The 21,024-nt window shown below is 39.4% G+C and overlaps 1 protein-coding gene across 2 annotated transcripts in view; it reads left to right on the top strand.

The window, feature by feature from the left end:
* TMLHE (trimethyllysine hydroxylase, epsilon) overlaps positions 1-21,024 on the top strand; it is a 72,840-nt gene that overhangs the window by 31,191 nt on the left and 20,625 nt on the right. For both annotated transcript variants that reach the window (XM_047764727.1, XM_047764726.1), the window contains exons 2-3: positions 4,446-4,627; positions 15,770-15,946. In XM_047764727.1, coding sequence (XP_047620683.1) covers positions 4,447-4,627; positions 15,770-15,946 — 358 coding nt within the window. In that variant the 5' untranslated portion in view covers position 4,446. The remainder of the gene's footprint in view (positions 1-4,445; positions 4,628-15,769; positions 15,947-21,024) is intronic.

Below are 21,024 nucleotides of genomic sequence, written 5' to 3'. Positions count from 1 at the left end.
TTACCAGTGATATTTTTCTTTTCATAATTTTCATATTTCTAGTTATGGCCTTTTCTTTCCATCTAGAGAAGTCCCTTTAACATTTCTTGTAAAGCTGGTTTCATGGTGCCAGACTCTTTTAGCTTCTGCTTGTCTGTAAAACTTTCAATCTCTCTATCAAATCTGAATGAAAGCCCTGCTGGGTAGAATATTCTTGGTTATAGGTTTTTCCCTTTTATCACTTTAAATATTTGTGCCACTCCCTTCTAGCCTGCAGTTTCTGATGAAAAATCAGCTGATACCCTTATGGGAATTCCCTTGTATGTTATTTGTTGCTTTACTCTTGCTGTTTTTAATATTCCCACTTTATCTTTATTTTTTGCCATTTTAATTACAGTGTGTCTTGGTGTGGTCCTCTTTGGGTTGATCCTGTTTGGGACTCTGCACTCCTGGACTGATGTCTGTTTCCTTTCCCAGTTTAGGGAATGTTTTAGCTATCATGTCTTCAAATATGTTCTCTGCCTCTTTCTCTCTTCTCCTTTTTGGATCCCTATCATGCAAATGTTAGTACACTTGATGTTGTCCCAGAGGTCTCTTAAACTGTCTTCACTTTTTAGAATTATTTTTTTCTGGGAGTTCCTGTCGTGGCTCAGCAGGTTACAAACCCAACTAGTATCCACAAGGATGTGGGTCCATTCCCTGGCCTCGCTCAATGGGTTAAGGATCCTGCGTTGCTTTGGCTGTGGCATAGGCTGGCAGCTGTAGCTCTAGTTTTACCCCTAGCCTGGGAACTTCCACATGCTGCAAAATTGTCTTTTTTCAGCTTAATGATTTCCACTACTCTATCTTCCAGTTAGCTGATCTGATCATCTGTATCATGTAGTTTGTTGTTGATTTCTTCTAGTGTATTTTAAAATTTCAGTTATTGTATTCCTCAGCTCTGCTTGGTTCCTCTTTTTATTGTCTAACTCTTTGTTAAAGTTCTCATTCTGTTAACCCATTATTACCCCCTTGTTCTTTGAGTACCTTTATGATAATTACTTGAATTCTTTGTTGGGTAAATGTCTTATCTCCAGTTAGTTCTTCTTCTGGGGTTTTATCTTGTTCCTTCATTTGGAACATACTCCTCTATTGTCTCATTTTGCCTAATTTGCTGTTCTAATTTCTCTGTATTTAGTAGGTTGGTTATGTTTCCCAGCCTTGCAGAAGTGGTCTTTTTTTATGAGGCATCCTATGCATCTCAACAGCGCACCCCCCTTTGGTTACCAGAGCTATATGCTCTAGGGATGGCCTTTATGTGGACTGTGTGGGCCCTTCTATTGTGGTAGGCTGACTACTATGGGTGGTCTGGTTGGTTTTCAGGTCCTGTCTTATATGGAGGCTACCAGCCACTGGAGATCATGCCTGGGTCTCAAGAGGGCTGGCTGCAGAGCTCTGGGGAATCCCAGGGCTATTGCTGGCCAGCTGGTGGGGAGAGCCCAGTCACTGTGGCTGGTTGGAGGACTGGGTGTCCCAGACCAAGTATCAGCCTGTCAGTGCATGGGGCCAGTTCCTGACATGGCTAGCTGTGATGTATAATATTCCAAAACTTGTGTCATCCTGCTGTTGAGTGGGTCTGGATCCCAGGGTTAGGGTTAGGGTCAGGGCCCAGGGGAGTCCTGAGGCTGGTATTGGCCTATTGGTGGGTGGGGTTGAGGCCCTGGTGATATTGGGGATAATGCTACTTCAGTGGTGAGCAGAGTCAGAGCTTAGAGTCTCTGGCTGCAGGATCCTGGTTGTCCCAGAGCTGGTGTTGTCCTGTTGGTAGGTAGGGCCAGTTTCTGAAATGGCTGGCTATGGGATCTAGTGTGATGTGAAGCTGGTATCAGCTCACTAGTGGTTGGAATTGGATCCCAAGGTAACTGACTTGAAGGGACCATGGTGTCCTGAACCTAGTGTCAACCCACTGGTGGGTTAGGCCAGGTCCTGGGCTTAGTGTCAGCCCACTATTGGGTCAAATTGGGTCCTTGGGTCTCTGACTGCAGGGCCCTGGGGTCCTGGAGCTGGTGTCAGCCCACTGGTAGGTGGGGTTGGGGCCCACTGAGTCTGAATGCTAGAGCCCAGCCTTCTGGTGGATGGAACCTAGTCCTAAGTCCCAAATGACTGCTTCTGCCCTGGGTTCCATGGCATGTGAGATTTTTGTGAGCACCCTTTAAGAGCAGATTCTCTATTTCCGCCAGCTCCCTGGCTCTCCTCAAAGCAAGCACCACTGGCCTTCAAAGCCAAATGTTTTGGCGGTTTGTCTTCCTGGTGCAGGACCCCTGGGCTGGGGAGCCTTAGGTGGGGCTCAGAACCCTCACTCCTTGGGCAGAACCTCTACCATTGTAATTACCCTCCCGTTGGTGGGTGGCCCACTTGGGTATGGGTCTTGATTATACTGCCATCTCCACCCTTCCTACTGGTCTCATTGTGCTTCCCTCTTTATATCTTTAGCTGTAGAAGATCTTTTCTGTTAGTCTTCTGGTCTTTCTCAGCAATAGTTGCTCTGGAAACAGTTGTAATTTTAGCATGCCCATGGGAGCAGGTGAGCACAGGGTCTTCCTACGTTGCCACCTTCTACTGTGAGATAATTTCATTTTGTAAGTAGTACAAAACAATGAAACACCTTTACAAAGAACATTGATCACATGCGGTCCTCCCAGTTTTCCCAGGCATATTAATTGCTTTCTCCTTTGAGCTTTTTCACTGTACTCTGTGTTTAAAACTGTTGTAGAGAATAGTAGTTATCACCCTATATTTGTCTTTCTTCCCTACTAGGTGATTATGACATTCTTGAATGATGGCATGGATTGCTTATTTATATTTATAGTCTTACCAGTTAAGAAGGTACCTATTATGCACATAATTAATAATACTTGTCAAGTGGAATAATGAGGAAATGAATGAATATACTTGTTTAAGTGTTTTTGGAGGAGTAAGCCAATGTAAATGGAGAATAGTATTTGATTAAGAATTAAACATTAGGAGTTCCCGTTGTGGCTCAACAGAAACAAATCTGCATCCATGAGGATACAGGTTCGATCCCTGGCCTCACTCAGTGGGTCAAGGATCTGATGTTGCTATGGCTGTGGTGTAGGCCAGTGGCTACAGCTCCGATTCAACACCTAGCCTGGGAACCTCCATGACCCTAAAAAGACCAAAAAAAAAAAAAGAAAGAAAGAAAGAAAGAAACATTAGAGTAGCAGTTGGCAAAAAAATTTTTGAAGAGCCAGATAGCAATATTATAAACTTTGCAGGCCACATATGGTCTTGGTCACATATTATTTTTTGTTTTTGTTTATAATCCTTTAAAGTGTAAAATGGACCATATGAAAATAAGAATGGACCATAGTTTACCAGCCTCTGTCTTAGACAATATCTATAGGTAAGTGGTTGGCAAAGAAGAGACAGTGGTGAAAATAAGTGTAACCAAGATATCACCAGAGGTCTCTCTATGCTCTGTTCCTTGCCTCTACCCATAAAATCTCAATAAATTTGACTTTAACTCTTAATTTGCTAACCTATTTCAGAACCGTCCCTAAGTCATCAGCGAATTCTGTTAGGTGTCTAGCTATGGCCTTTGTGTATGTGATTGGTTTCATCCAATCAACATGAAATTCAGTCCCTTCATCAGCTTTTACCACACACTAACATGTACACATCCACTCAAATTAAGCATTTTTGTGAGTTTAGTGACCTTTAAGTGGTTATTGAGAAGATTCACATTGAGCATCATACGGCTTCTTTGCAGTGGCATGGCTTTTTTGCCCTTTGCCCCCAGGACAAATGAATTACTTTTAAGATACTATGCAAATAAAGTTATTTTATTAATATTTATGAAGCAAGGAAGCAAGTTTATCAGATTACTTTTTCCAGCAGATATAATTTATCCCTAATAATAGCCACAATAACAATGATGACTAGAATGATAGCAGCTGACATATATAGGGCTTACTATGTGACAACACAGTTCTAATTACTTTAGTCTTTACACTAAACCCATTAGATAGGTATTATTGTTATCCTCATTTTACAAAACAGGAAACAGAGCCACTGAGGGTTTAAGAAACTTGCCCATAATTACACATCATCAGCAGAAAAGAAAATTTCAAGGATGATCAATAGTGTCACGCCCCAGAAGGATAAGACCTGAAGAGCAATTCTTACAGTCATTGGAAGGTTAAAATTATTGCCTTTTTAAAGAACCACTTCAGTTATGTAGCAGAGTAGAAGCAAAATTACAATGTATAATAGTAGCCGGTGAGAAAATAGAAGTGATGGTTATTGACCACTTATGCTGAGCTTTCCAGAATTTCTCTTTTGTTTAATACTCTGTGTTTGAGATCATAAAATCTGTTCTTTTACATACTTACTGTAGCATCCTTCCTATAGCTTTATAAAAGTTGTTTTATATTGTTACTAACTCTTCTCATTGTCAAATTTTCTAGGATGTGGTGCTGCAGGTTGTCCCACCTACAGAGCAGGCTCCAGGACCTGCTGAGGGGACGAGTCACATTTTCGGCCCTTCAACTGCCACATTTCAAAAGCTCATTTCCATTAGCCATCCATTGGCACCATACAGCCTCCAAGTCTCTGAAGTGTGTTTGGCAGCAACATGAAGATCATTTTGGTAAGATGTGTAGAGATAGATACTTTATTTTTAATTGTGATTAAAAAGTAACATAAAATTTAACACCTTAACCATTTTAAGTGTACAGTTCAATAGTGTTAAGTATATTTGCGTTGTTGTGCAATGACGGATACTTTTCATGTGAACTGAAAATCCTTCCTGTGGAGTTGTGAAGACTTCTAACCATTTATTTCCAGGATTATCCTATAGGTTATAAAAAAGACAAAATCATATAGGCTAACAGTAAAATCTCATCCCAGCTAGGGGAAGAGAGGTCTCCCATGCTCAAGCCCCACTCCTGTCTCCATGTCTCATCCAAGGAAAAAAAAAAAAAAAAGAAAGCCTCATTATGCAGAGGAAAGGGTTTCAAAGGCATAGCCTGGAAATTCTACAGCCAGGGAAGGTATTACATGGCAGAGGGGAAAAAAGCTTTATCCCTGTGTATTAGTTTCCTAGCATTGCCCTAGCAAATTGCTGTAAACCACTTGGCATAAGACAACAGAAATTTATTCTTTCACAGTTCTAGAGGCAGGAAGTCCAAAATCAAGGTGTTGGCAAGACCATGTTCTCTCTGAAGGCTCTAGGAGAGAACTCTTCCTTGCCTCTTCTGGGTTCTGGTATTCATTGGCTTGTGGCAACATCACTCCATTCTCTGCATCTGTGACTGCATAGCCTTCTTCCCTGTTTCTCTTCTGTGTCTTAAAATTTCTCTCTCCTCATGAGGCACCATTTGTTGGATTTAAGGTCCACCCTAATCCACTATGACCTCATCTTACCTTGATTATCTTCAAAGACTCTATTTCCAAATAAGGTCTTATTCACAGATAATAGAGATTAGGACTTCAGCATATCTTTGCAGGGAATACAGTTTAACCCACAACACCCTGGAAAGGGACCAAAAACACTTATGAAGGCCACATTCCCAAGATATAGACCCTCTATGCACCCCAAAGACTTTGACTCCAAATATTAGAGAACTCCCTCCTCTCCAACACACTACAACCAGTGATAAGTGTCTAGTTAAAATAGTAGTGGGGTGCAGCACAAAGGTAAGGGCCAAGGCCAAGACAGAAGACAAAATCAGGATCGCTAGAGGAATTTAATGCCTCTGGTATCCATAGAGAGAATAAACATCAGACACATCCCAACTCTTGACCAGATCGATACAAATGGTTAGCGTAAAGTCCTACTTACCTCCATATCTGCTGCTCTATACAACATGTCTGGCTTTTAACAACAAGAATAACATTATAAAACATGCTAAAAGGCAAGAAATAACACAAATTGAAAGACAAAGCACCATCAGAACTAGACTCACATACGACATAGGTGTTGAAATTATCAGTTAGGAAATTTTAAATAACTATAATATGTTAAGGATTCTAATGGAAAAGGTAGACAAAATGAAAGATCAATGGATAAGTTCAGTGGAGTGATAAAAAGTATAAGAAAGAATCAAAATCACAGTAACAGAAAAGAAAAATGACTCTGATGAGCTCATCGAGACACTGGACACATCCAAGGATAGAATCAGTGAATGTAAAGATAGGTCAGTAGAAATTACCCAAACTGAAATACAAAGAGAAAATGGGAATAGAAGCAAGCAAACACACCAAAAAAATAGCAGTATTTAGGAAATGTGGAACAGTATCAAAAGTTATAAGATATACATGAGTGGAATGCCTAGAAGAGAAGAAAATATTAAGCAGAAGAAATATTTGAAGAAATAATTTCAGAAAGATTTCCAAAGTGACAGACACAAAACCACATATCTGAGAAGATTATCTTTCATTTTAAAAAACCACACACTTACACACACACACATCCCCACACTTAGGCCAAAGAGCAAATCTTGAAGGCAGTCAGAGGGGAGAAAAACACTTTACTTAACAGAGAAACATAGATCAGAGTTACAGCAGAGTTCTCTTCACATATGCAGGCAAGAACACAATGGAAAGGAGTTCCCACTGTAATGCAACGGAATCAGTGCTATCTTGGGAGCGCTGGGACACAGGTTCGGTCTCCACCCTGGCACAGTGGGCTAGGGATCCAGCATGGCCACTGCTGCAGCTTAGGTTGCAACTATGGCTCAGATCTGATCCCTGGCCCAGGAACTCCTTATGCCGGAGGGCAACCAAAAAAGGGGAAAAGGGGAGGGGGTCCCATCGTGGCTCAGTGGAAATGAATCTGACTAGTATGAGGAGGCAGGTTGGATCCCTGGCCTTGTTCAGTGGGTTAAGGATCCGGTGTTGCCGTGAGCTGCGGTGTAGGTCGCAGACGCAGCTCAGATCTGGCGTTGCTGTGGCTCTGGTGTAGGCCAGCGCCTACAGCTCCGATTCAACCCCTAGCCCGGGAACTTCCATATGCCGCCGGTGCAGCCCTAAAAAGACCAAAAAAAAAAAAAAAAAAAAGGGAATACAATGGAATGACAATTTTAAAGTATAATAAGAAGCAAAAACTGCTAACCTAGGATTCCATATCCAGCAGTCCTTCCAAAGTGAGGGAGAAATAGACTTTCTCACACAACTTCTCAAAATATTACAAAGGAATTTCTCCTGGCAGAAGAAAAATGATTTAGGTCACAAACTTGGATCTATGTTTAAAAAGAAGAGTATTAGAAACGAGTGAAGATAAAATATAAACTTTATCTTAATTATACTAAATCTTAACTGTTTGAAATATTAATAATAGCAATATAATGGTGTTAATAATATATATAAAAGTAAAACAAATGACGACAATGCGACAAAGGGTAGGAGAGAAAAATTAGGAATATTCCATTATAAGGTAAATTAAAAAACTGATAATACCTAGTCCTAGCAAGGATGCAGAAGAGTGGGAGCTCTTTTTCACTCCTGGTGCAATGCAAAATAGTACGGCTCTTTTGAATGACGCTTTTAAAGTTATCTAAAGGTGGGCTTAGATTATTTAAGATGTACATTGTAACCATTAGGGAAATTACTAAAGAGTTTTTTAAAATAATGTGAATAAGTCAAGAAATGAGATAAAATGGAATCATAAAAAATAACCAATAAAAATCAGAAAAGGCAGAAAAAGAGGGAAAAAGAAAGAAAATGAGGAGTAAATACAACAAATAGAAAATAACAGGAAGGTACATTTAAAGTCAGCTACGTCAATAGTCACTTCAATATAAATGGCCTAAGCATACCAGTAAAAATATAAAGATTGTCCAATTGGATCCAAAAAAACATAGCAAAACGAAACATTAATCCCTACCTCATACTCTGTGTAAAAATTAACTCAAAGTTGATCATAGGCCTAAATGTAAAATTCAAAACTGTAAAACTTGTGTGATAAAAAGTTTGCTACCTTGGATTCAGCAAAAAGTTTTTAGATGTAACTTCACAAGCATAAAATCCGTAAAGGAAAAAAATGGTAAATTGGACTCTATCCAAATTCAAAACATTTTTTCTGCGAAAGACACCATTAAGAGAACAAAAAGAAAAGTCGCAGACTTGGAGAAAATATTTGTAAACCACATATCTGAGAAAAGACAATGCAGAATTTAGAAAGACTTCTTCAAACAAATAACCCAGTTTTTAAAAGCGTGGAAAGACCTGAATAGACACTTCACCAGAGGATGTAACTCTGGCAGATAAGCATATTAAAACATGCTCAACATCATTTCATTATGTAAATGCAAATGAAAGCCACAATGAGATGCCACTACACACATAACAGAATGACTAAAATCAAAAAAAAAAAAAAAAAAAAACCTGGCAATACTAAATGCTGACGAGAATTCAGAACCGGAACTCCTATTCATTGCTGGTGATGATGCAAAAATGATGATACAGCCACTCTGGAAGACACGTTGGTAGCTTCTTATAAAGTTAAACATGGACTTGCCAACAGGTGCACTCCTAGGTATTTATCCAACTAATTTGTAAACTTACGTTCGCAACAAAAACCCACACATGAGTAACAGCTTTATTTATAATTGCCAAAGGTGGGAAGCTACCAAGCTATACTTCAATAGGTTAATTAATAAACTATAGTATATCCTTATGGCAGAATACTACTCAGCAATAAAAAGAAGTGACATGACATTCTGTCAAAGGCAAAACTATAGGGACAGAAAACAAATCAGTGATTGCTGGGGGTTTGGAGCACAGTTACAGAAAGCGTAGGGGGATGTTAGAATGAATCTTGTGTCACTGGATTAGAGTTGGAGACATTAGTATAAACCCATGTTTAGCTTAATATTTATAGTTGGATAGATACAGAAATGATTACTGTAGCATGTACTGTTGAAAAAAATCTGCATGTAAGTGGACCAGGGAATTCAAACTCATGTTGTTAAAAGGTCAATTGTATATGTTTTTACACATAGAGGAGTATATTTTCTAGCTCAGTCCATTGAGAGCACCTGGAAACAATGACACCCCAATAGCAATGAGCACACCCAGATCTTGGTTTCTAATACCATTCTCTACTGAAAGGAAGCAAGGCTCCTTGGAGAATGGATGATTCCAGGGCTGGGCCAGGGAAAATACAAGATGAGCCTGGAGAACCTGGAAGTGCCAGAAAGTAAGGAAGTGCTCAAAAAAAAAAAAAGGGGGGACATAGGAGCTAACTAAAAGAGCTTCTAATGGCCAAAGGTGGAACAATTTGAGCAAGAAAATAAATAATATAATATTGGGTTATAACCCATAGGATAAAATATATAACTTCAAATCCATGCTGATATAAATAAACGGTTGAATAAATCTCCCATAGAAAAAAATCTCTGAATAATTTATGTAGATATTCTTCCATCCCCCAACCATGAAGGTGGATCTTAACTCCTCAGTCCTGAATGCAGGCTGCACTTGATGGTTTGCTGCCAAAGAATAGAACATGGAAGGAAGGTGGAGTAACTCCGAAGTAGAGAAACCTGGCAAACACTGCCCTTGCTAGCATGTACCAGTGACATGACACGGTGAGAAGGGGACCTCCCCAAAACCTATAAAGGAAAAGCATGCCCCAAATTATGCGACACTCTAACAAAATGCCTGAGCAATACCTCTCAAAACTGTCAAGGTCATCAAAAACAAGGAAAAGTGACATGATGGCTAAATGTAACGTGCGTCTCAGATGGGACCCTGGGACAGAAAAGGATATTAAGGGAAAATAACAAAATTCAAATAAATGATGGGATTTAATTAATAAATAATGCCTCAATATTCATTAATTAGTTTGACAAATTTGCCATAGCAATGTAGATATTACTAGTAGGGGAAACTGGGTGGGGGCTATATGGGAACTCTTTGTAACTTTTCTGTAAACCCAAAGCCATTCTAAAATTTACAACAAGTTTATTAAGAGAGATGGAATTAGAGAAAGTCATGGAAACATCGAGCCATAAGTTTTACTGTGAAAGGGAATATGAGGTCGCGAGGCAGTGGAGGGGGAATACTGTTTTAAGATGAAAAATATTGTAACATGTTTGCTGATGAGAATATCCAGTAGGAGGTGAAAATCTGATGATGCAAAAGAGGGTATTGGAAAAATTTCAGAAGTATAGCACCCGAGTAGGAAAGAGATAGGATCTGATTCATAAATGGAATTGTTGGCCTTGATTAAGTGCACAGATATTTCAGCTATAGTAACAGGAAGGAAGGCAGAATGTATAAGTACAGATGCATATCAGTGGGTGAATGTGGACAGTGGGCTTGTGGATTTTTCTTCTGCTTCCTCCTTCTCTTTGAAGGAGTAAGGAAAGTCATCAGTTGAAAGTGGGCAGAGAGAGATAGTGTTGGCAGTATGAGAAGAGAGGAGACTGTGTAATCGTCTTCATGGAGAGTGAGTAAGTTATTTTACTAAGAACTTATATGCAAGGACTGTGTGGCAGTGTTGAGTATTCATTTGATATTTTCGGTGATGACTTTAAATTAAATTAACCAAGACGGCCTAATTTTTTCTCTAACAATGTTTAGCTACTTGGCTGCAGGCACAGAGGAGGTGGGGACTTGAGTTTATCGGGGTCACAAGATGATGGAGAACAAAAAGGAACTTATGGTCAATGAAGTGGTGCTCTTTGTGGAGCTGAAGGATTATTGGAGTGAAGAGTGCCTGCATAATTGAGCTGGAAAAGGAACGAGAGGTAGTTAGAGTGTAGGACGTTTGAAATGAAAGTTATGAATGTATTGCAATTAATGATGATGAAGTTGCCAAGAATGATGACAGGAGAAGGGATGACAAGTGAGACGGTGGAAGAGAGTAAACAGATATTCATTTATTTAAAAACAAGGTGACTCAGGAGATAGTTGATTAGAGTAATCAAGAAGGGTTGGAGTTCCCGTCGTGGCGCAGTGGTTAACGAATCCGACTAGGAGCCATGAGGTTGCGGGTTCGGTCCCTGCCCTTGCTCAGTGGGTTAACCATCCGGCCTTGCCGTGAGCTGGGGTGTAGGTTGCAGACGCGGCTCGGATCCCGCGTTGCTGTGGCTCTGGCGGAGGCTGGCAGCTACAGCTCCGATTCAACCCCTAGCCTGGGAACCTCCATATGCCGCGGGAGCGGCCCAAGAAATAGCAACAACAACAACAACAACAAAAAAAAAAAAGAAGGGTAGAGCTATATAGGACAACATGAGCTTTAAAGGAGCAATGAGGCAAGTATCCTTCAAGAATTACGACAGCCTTGTCTTGCTCCCTCAATGATCCAGAAACTGAAACAGTTTTTCTAAAGTTCAATCTGATTTTGCTACTCTGATCTTTAAAATCCCTTTATAGAGGCCCACAGTTAGAGATGGTGATTGCCTGAATGTGGCAGGAGGAAAGAGTGGAGATGGAGAGGTCATGTGGATTTGAGAGTGATTTAGGAGGCAGAACCAACAAACTTTAGTGATTGATTAAATGTAGGCTACAATAGAGATGAGTCCAAAGATTCTCTTCTGTATTGACATTTTGGAAGATCTGATAAACATATACCAGGAGCCAGGCATTGTGGTAAATGCTAAGCAAGTGGTGATAAAGAAGACACATTCCATATCCTCGAGGTAAGAAAAGACATAGACAGTTGTAAGACAGTGCAATAAATGCTTTTAGGCAATATGCAGAATGTTGTCACAACGAAGAGGAGAGGTGCCTAAACCAAAATAAAGAATTACAAATGACTGCCTGCGGGATATATCCACTGCGCAGAATCATGAACATTGAAGATGAACTGGGCAAAGGGAAGAAGGGTGAGAAGGTAAGGATGAATGTTCCAGCCAGAGGCAACTGCCTGTTCAAGCGCTTAAAGGCTACCTCGGTTGTAGTTGGTCAAATCCCTGGATCACTCGGTATAATGACCCATCTGAATGAGGGTTAGTGGTGCTTCATCACTTTTATCACTCCAAGGGGGTATCGTACGTTCTCTCTGTCTCTCTGTCTGTCTCTCTCCGTCTCTGTCTCTCACACACACACACAGCTTTACATGTCATTCGTGGATACTAGGCCAAGAACTCCAAGTTTAGGTCACCACCAAATAATAGCCCCATTCCACAGTGTTACTGAAACAGACAGCACTAATGGCCTGAACCCAACCTAAACCCAGATTGGGACTTGAACCCACGTGCCAGGACTCGAACCCACGTGCCAGGACTTGAACCCACGTGCCAGGACTCGAACCCAGCCTAAACCAAACTGGGCCTTAGACCCATGGTTTTAAATGAGAATCATTTGCCCAGTGTCTGGACTCACTGAGGTTCAGGTTCTTCATGTCTCTGCGCAGAAGGAATTCAGCGAGAAAGAAGAAATAGGCAAGAAATAGATTTATTAAGATAGGACGCTTGTGAGAGATGCCAGCGGGCAGGTGAGGAAGCTCTGCCCCGAGGATCTGGTGGGCAACAGTTTTATCCTCCAAGGGGAGTCGGGGTCAGAAAAGCCCGCCTCTTCCTTTCTGGGAGTAGTAGCTCCTCCTTGGTATCCAGTAAGGTGTGTATTCACATCAGCAGAAGGGTGGTCCTCAAACCCCGGCCCTGGGTCTGAATCTGAATGCAGGCCTCATCCCATCCCCCACCTGAGGCCGCTCTCCTGCCTCCACTAGTCAAGCAAGCCTGCCTTGTGCTGATGGCTTTTTTGAGCAGTTTATTAACTTACGGTGATCTTCCAAAGTCGCCGAGGTTTCCCGCTCTATCTGTGGTCCCTTACTGGGGCTTCTACAACCCCCTGTGCCTACTCCATCCCTACCATGTGTAGTTGTTATATCAGAGACTCCTGCAATTCACCTCAGTGTCTGGATTTTTGAGCATTCGGTTGCGGTATATGCCTTGAAGGCACAGATACTTTATAAGACATGAATACTAGAAATGACCAAGAGGAGACCAACTTTTGACTCATGTGTGGAGGTGTTGTGTTAGCCTGTCTACTCTGCTTCTCTCCTGTAAAAAGCCCCAGATCATAAACTACCTACTAGCAGCATAGGCCTGATTTAAACAATAGGATTTCATGTAATATTCTTCTCAGTTTGTGTGGACTGCATGGGCCATTCTTTTCTGTTTCTATGTGTGTCTCATTCCTTTGAAAGGCTATTGTTCTGCTGGTCTCTTGCTTGCCCCCAACAGTATGCCTTCCTTGATTGTTTTCAGTGCCCAGGGCCATGGAGTTTGTATGTGCTCTGCTCCAAATCAATTTAGTCTGCATCCGCATCAAAGCTATTTGTTTTCTTGGCTTGCCTGCCCTGGTAGAACTACTGCTGATGGAGCTGATGGAGGAGTGAATAGGGAGTGGAAGCACCCCAAGCTAAAACACCTAGATTCCCCCTCTTCTTGCCCAAGGTTCAGTAGTTTTTCTTGAATAAACGCTTCCTAATTCGTTGTAAGCCTTTAGTCAATTGCCAGGGTCCTAAAATTGTGGTTATTGATACTTTTGTCCAGTTTTATCATCATTCGCCAGGCTCCTTATTCCGCCTTTCCTGAAGCCTCACCATCAGAAAAACACTGGTATAGGACTTTGGGTTTGGAGACCTTGAGTTCATGTCTTAACTCCACCATCTAATGATTATATGATCTTCCAAAGTTATTTAACATCTCTGAGCTTTAGTTTTTCCTGTCCTTAATGTGAGAATGATAGTATCGTACAAAGTCAATTTGAGGAGTACAGAGATACATTTAGTCTTATTTTCTAATTTGCTATTATAAACAAAATTATTATGAATATCCTTGTGCATACCTCCTCACGTGTGCCAGTTTCTATAAACTAAGTACTGAGAGAAGAATTTCTGGATCAAGCAATAAATATACGTATTGTTATTATTTTCGTAGAAACTTCCAGATTGCCACTCAGTCCATCTTCACCAGTTTATACTCCCATTACCAGTGTTTGAGAGTATGCATTTTCCCACATATTTGAAACACTTGTTTCAATCAAACTCTTAAAATTTTGTCACTCTGCTAGATAAAAAATCTTAACACCTATTTCTCTGATTACTACTGAAGTTGGAAGGGTTCACGTCTACTGGTCACTTCTGGTTACATTCCTTCGGTCATTTTCCTTTGACTTTTTATCTTAATAATCACAAAGATGTATCCTATTTGCTGGTATTAATCCTTTTGTATTAAAATATTTGTCCTGTTACTTATCTTTTACCTTAGTTTTTTACATTGAAAAACAAAAGATTTTTATTTTCATATAGACAGATTACCTTTTATGCTTTTTGTGTCACTTTAAAATAGCTTTTCCTTGGAGTTTCTGTCGTGGCACAGCGGATTTGAATCCGACTAGGAACCATGAGGTTGCGGGTTCGATCGCTGGCCTGGCTCAGTGGGTTAAGGATCTGGTGTTGCCATGAGCTGTGGTGTAGGTCGCAGACGTGGCTTGGATCCCCCGTTGCTGTGGCTGTGGTGTAGTCCGGCGGCTACAGCTTTGATTGGACCCCTAGCCTGGGAACCTCCAGATGCCGCGAGTGTGGCCCTAAAAGAACCAAAAAAAAAAAAAAATAGTCTTTCCTGGGAGTTCCGGTCATGGCGCAGCTGAAACGAATCCAACTAGGAACCATGAGGTTGCAGGTTCGATCCCTGGCCTTGATCAGTGGGTCAAGGGTCCAGCGTTGCTCAGATCTTTCATTGCTGTGGCTATGGTGTAGGCTGGCAACTGTAGCTCTGATTCGACCCCTAGCCTGGGAACTTCCATATGCTGCGGTGACACCCTAAAAAGCAAAAAAGAAAGAAAGGAAATGGTTTTTCCTACCTCAAATCTGTCAATATATAATAGTTTTATTTTTTATGTTTTAAACTGTCAGTAATTTACTGTTGAGGATGACATGAATCTAGAATCAATTTTTTTCCAATATTGCATTTTCCAGAACTAGTTACTCCATCCTTTCTCCACTATTACAAAATGCTGCCTTTAACATACACCATATTTCCATGTATACTTGGCTGTATTTTGAGACTCTGTTCTGCTCCCTGGATCTCTTCGTCTATTCTGCATAATATTATCCTTTTTAAACAACTATAGCTTTCCTTTTCTTTTTCAGAATTGTTACTTGATTCATTCTGAATGTGAATCTTGGAATTAGCCTGTCCAGTACATGAACCTTTTCATTGGAATTTGGACTGGAAGTACCTGGAATTTTGTGTATTAATTTGTGGGAGAATTTGTATCTTTTCATTATTAAATCTGCCCATCTGTGAGCCTATTTCTCTGTTCAAGTTTCCCTTAAGTCCTCCATAGTTTTTGTTCCTCTTATAAATTTGATATCATTTTTATTTACCTTGTCTAAATATCATTTTTATGTACCTTTTCCTGATGTATAGGAAAGTATTTGATTTTTTGGATAACTTTTTATATTGGTACATCTTCAAACTAACAGAAACATTGCAAAAATAGTATAAGGACCTTCTTTATATCCTCTATCTGCCTGTGCTTTCTCTTTATGTACTTTTTTAGTCTTTTTGTTTGTTTTTTTTATTAAAGTACAGTTGATTCACAACACTGTGCCAGTTTCTGCTGTACGGTCTTTTCATATGCTTGAATGGTTTCACTTTCCAAATTGATTTTTGGACTTTTTATAGTCTCCTTTGGTTTTGTCTGTTAAAGGACGTTTTCTGGGTACTGATTTGTTAGTTGTCCTAAATGACCATTTCTTTATATGTGTACAATAATTAGTGTAAACCGCTGTAATCAGTACTATAAAACAACGTGATCTTTTCCCTAGAACTGCGCTACGCGAACACTGTGATGCGCTTCGACTATGTCTGGCTCCGAGATCACTGCCGCTCGGCATCTTGCTACAACTCTAAGACCCACCAGCGCAGTCTAGACACCGCCAGTGTGGACCTGTGTATCCAGCCGAAGGCTGTTCGTCTGGATGAGACCACGCTCTTTTTCACTTGTGAGTGGACAGGAGACTTGGTCTTCTCTGCGGTGCTCTTTTAGAGAAAATTTATTTTGCGAGAAATGGCTTGCCCCGTTCCAAAATAGGGTATTCTTTTAGTTACTTCGCCCTTTTTCTTTCTTGGGAAGCATTTTTTTTTTGAAACTTACACTTCTCTTCTTAAATAAAATTGTTGTAATCTACACCTAGCACCGTTCTTTAACAAACCTGAAAAACATTTCTCCAGGTTTTTTGAGATGTATTTGACATATGATATTGTATAAGTTTAAGGTGTACAAGGTGATGATCTGATATTTATGTATATTGTGAAATGATTACCACAGTAAGCTTATTTAATGCACTCATCACCTCACATAGTTATTGTCTTTGTGTATGTAGTGAGAGTATATAAGATCTACAATCTTAGCAGCTTTCAAGTATACAATATAGTACTGTGAACTGTAGTCACCATTGGATCCCCAGAGCTTATTTGTCTTATAACTGGAAGTCTGTGCCCTCGACCAACATCTGCTATTTCTTCCAAACCTTAGCCCCTGGCAACCACCAATCTAATTTCTGTTTATATAAATTTGGGGGTTTTTTTTGGGGGGGGGGAGGATATATGGGGATATATTGCCACACCCACGGCATCGAACCCATGCCACAGCAGCTACCTGAGCCACTGCAGTGACAAAGCCAGATCTTTAACCTGCTGCACCACAAGGGAGTTCCCAAGTTTGGTTTTTGTTTTTTTAGATTCTACATATAAATGACAGTGTTTGTGTTTCTCTGTCCTGACTTTGCTTCACTTCGCGTAATTCCCTCAATGTCCATCCATGTTGTTGCAAATTTTAGGAATGCCTTCATTTTTATAGCTGAGTAATATTTCATTATATATATCACATCTTGTTAATCCATTCATCTGTTGATGGGCACTTAAGTTGTTTCCATGTCTTGGCTACTGTGAATAGTGCTGCAATGAACATATGGGTGCATGTACCTTTTTGAGATAGTGATCGCATTTCCTTTGGACAAATACCCAGAAGTGGAATTGGTAGATCACATGGTAGTTCCGTTTTTGGTTTTAGTTTTCTTTTTTTTTCTTTTTTTTTCTTTTTTCTTTTTTTTTTTTTTTTTGAGGAACCGCTGTACTATTTTAATAGTAGCTATACCAATTTACATTCCCACCAACAGTGCATGACGGTTCCACATCCTCACCAGCACTTCTTATTCTTTGTCTTTCTGGTGATGGCCATTCTGACATGTGTGAGATGATATCTCACTATGGTTTAGATTTTCATTTCCCTGATGATTAGCAGTATTGAGTGCCTTTTCAACTAACATCATACATAATGGTGAGACTAAACACTTTCCCTCTGAGATGGGGGCATGGCAAAGATGTCCACTCTCACCACTCTTATTTAACAGAGTCCTGGAAGTTCTAGTTTACAGTAAGGCAAGAAAAAGAAATAAAATGCATACATATTAGAAAAGAAGAAATAAAACTATCTTTATTTGCAGATATATGATTATCTACATAGACTGCCTCAGATAATGTACAATAAGGCTCCAGGAACTAATAAATGAGTTCAGTAAGGTTATAGGCTACAAGATCCACACACAAAAGTAAATTACATTTCTATATACTTAAAATGAACATGCAGAAACTGAAAAAAAAAATGCCTATCTACAATTGATTCAAAGAAATTTGTTTAGGTATAAATCTAATAAAGTATTATAGGATCTGTATGATGAAAATTATAAAATGCTGATGAAAGACATAAAAGAAGGCTCAACATAGTAAAGATGTCAGTTCTATTCCAAAGTGATCAATAGTTTTGATGCAATTTCTATGAAAATCTCAGCAAAATGTTTTTGTGTACATAAATAAGAGTATTCTAAAACTTAAGTGGAAAAGAACATGCCCTAAAATAACCAAAACATGTCAAAAAAGAGGAATGAAGTGGAAAGAATCACTTCCCGAGTTTAAGGCTGCATAATCCAGATGGTATGGTTTTGGTGGAGGGATATAGATCAATAGAACAGAAAAGGGAACACAGAAATAGAACCACACAAATGTAGTCAACTGATCTTTGGCAAAAGTGCAAAAGCCATTCAGTGAAGGAAGATAATCATTTTAACTGATGATGCTGGAATAATTAGACACCCATAGACAAAAGTAAAAAAGAACCTCACACTTTATGCAAAAATTAACTCAAAATAGATGATGGATTTAAATGTAAACATAAAGCTATAAAACTTCTAGAAAAGATCATAGGAGAACATCTTCAGGACCCAGAACTAGGTCCTGGAACTAGAACTAAATAACTTTCAAAAGTCAATATAAGAAAAACAAACAATCCATTTAGAAAATGGATAAAAGATACACAAAGGTATTTCACTGAATAGGACATACAAATGGCAAATAAACACATGCAAAGATGTTCAGAATTATAAGCCACTAGAGAAATGAAAGTTTCCACAATGAAATTACACTACATTACCTAGCACAATGACTAAAATAAAAAAGAATGTATATATATGTATGACTGGGTTTCTTTGCTGTACAGCAGAAATTGGCACGACATTGTAAATTAACTATACTTTAAAAAATAGTGACAACACGAAGTGCTAGAAAAGATTTGGAGAAATTCTATCAGCTGTATACTGCTGGTGGAAATATAAAATGGTACAGCTACTCTGGAAAACAGTTGTTTGTCAGTTTGTTAAAAAACTAAACATGTAAGTACCATACAACACAGCAATTGAATCGCTAAGCATTTATTCCAAAGAAATGAAAACTTACACTCACACAAAACCTGTACAATACTGTTCACAACAGCCTTATTTTTTTTTTTGGTTGCTATTCTTTTTTTTTATTATTATTATTATTTTTTTCCCACTGTACAGCAAGGGGGTCAGGTTATCCTTACATGTATACATTACAATTACATTTTTCCCCCAGCCTTTCTTCTGTTGCAACATGAGTATCTAGACAAAGTTCTCAATGCTATTCAGCAGGATCTCCTTGTAAATCTATTCTAAGTTGTGTCTGATAAGCCCAAGCTCCCGATCCCTCCCACTCCCTCCCCCTCCCATCAGGCAGCCACAAGTCTCTTCTCCAAGTCCATGATTTTCTTTTCTGAGGAGATGTGCATTTGTGCTGGATGTTAGATTCCAGTTATAAGTGATATCATATGGTATTTGTCTTTGTCTTTCTGGCTCATTTCACTCAGTATGAGGTTCTCTAGCTCCATCCATGTTGCTGCAAATGGCATTATGTCATTCTTTTTTATGGCTGAGTAGTATTCCATTGTGTATATATACCACATCTTTCGAATCCAACAGCCTTATTTTTAACAACCAAGAACTGTAAACTACCCTCATGTCCTCCAGTGGTTAAATCAATCATCCATATAATGAAACACTACTCATCAATAAAAAAAAGAATGAAATACTGACACACATCATACCTTTAAAAAACCTCAAAGGAATTATACTGAAAGAAAAAAGCAAATCTCCATGATTCCATTTATGTAGCATTCATGAAATAACATAATTATAGGGATGATGAACAGATCGGCAGTTGCTGGGAGTTAGGGATGAGGGAAGGAGTAGTATGGCTTTAAAGAGACATCATGGGAGTTCCCGCGGTGGTGCAATGGGATCAGCAGTGTCTCTGCAGCACCAGGTCACAGGTCCAATCCCTGGCCTGGCACAGTGGGTTAAAGGATTTTACATTGCTGCAACTGTGGAATAGGTCGCAACTGTGGCTCAAATCTGATCCCGGCCCGGGAACTCCATATGCCACAGGACAGCCAAAAAAGAGAAAAAAAAAAAAAAAAGAGGTAACATGAATTAGTCTTGTGGTGATGGTACAGTTGAGTACTTTGCCTATAGTAGTGGTTACACAAAGCCACACATGTAATAACATTGCACAGAGCACACACCCAAGAGTACGTATATAACTGGTGAAATCTGAATAAGGACTATGGATTGTATCGATGCTACTTTCTTGGTTTTGATATTGTGCTCTGGTTGTACAAGATGTTGACGTTGGATAAGGCTCAGGGCGGGGAGAGTGGGACTTCTTTGTGTATTTTTTTGCAACTTCCTGTGAATATATATTTCAAAATAAAGAGTTTTAAAAAGCATCGTAAGAAAAAATATTTATTTTTTATTTTTTTAGGGCCACACCCATGGCATATGGAGGTTCCCAGGCTAGGGGTTGAATCGGAGCTGCAGCTGCCAGCCTACACCACAGCCACAGCAACATGGGATCCGAGCCGCGTTTGCGACCTACACCACGGCTAACAACAACGCCGGATCCATAACCCACTGAGCAAGGGCAGGGATCGAACCCGCAACCGCATGGTTCCCAGTCGGATTCGTTTCTGCTGCACCACAATGGGAACTCTAGAAAAAATACTTACAATCAATACATTTGTCTACTAATTTCTGTACAATAAAAAGAAAACATACCATAGAAAGGTTTATTTTAAAATACTGACTTGGCAAGATATTCGTAAATGTATGACAGAGACTAAAACCCATTAATACATAAGGTGCTATGGCCAGTTTGTAAGAAAAGCACCAGTATTCCAACAGGAAAATGTCAGAAAGAAAGGAACAGACAAATCATTAAAGCACAAGTCAGAAACCATTCCGTAAAGGGCCACATAGTAAAGAGTCTTAGGCTTTCCTGACTGTACCGTCTCTCTCACAACTATGTAGTTCTTCATTCGTGGGCTAAAAGCAGCCATAGACAGTATGTGCTACAAAAATGCATTTAAAAATATGGATGTCTAACAGATGTTCTTATTAGCCTTATTAGTAAGTGAATAAATTGAATTCGTTATAACAAGAGAAACGTTACCAAATTAGAAAAAATATATTTAAAAAATAAAAATACTAAATTTTGATGGGCACACATATATTGTTGAAGGGAATGAAAATTGGTAGACTTTCTAGAAAGTCATTTGTTTATGTGTACCAAGACTTTTAAAAGTTTCTATCTTTGGATTTAACAATTCCACTTCTGTGCTTCAATTTAAGAAAATTATCCAAAAAATATACAAGGATGATCAGTATTAAAT

Source organism: Phacochoerus africanus, chromosome X (genome assembly GCF_016906955.1).
Source record: "Phacochoerus africanus isolate WHEZ1 chromosome X, ROS_Pafr_v1, whole genome shotgun sequence".
Classification (NCBI taxonomy): Eukaryota; Metazoa; Chordata; class Mammalia; order Artiodactyla; family Suidae; genus Phacochoerus; species Phacochoerus africanus.
Note: the sequence above shows the minus strand (reverse complement) of the source record. Positions and strands in the feature narration are given on the sequence as shown.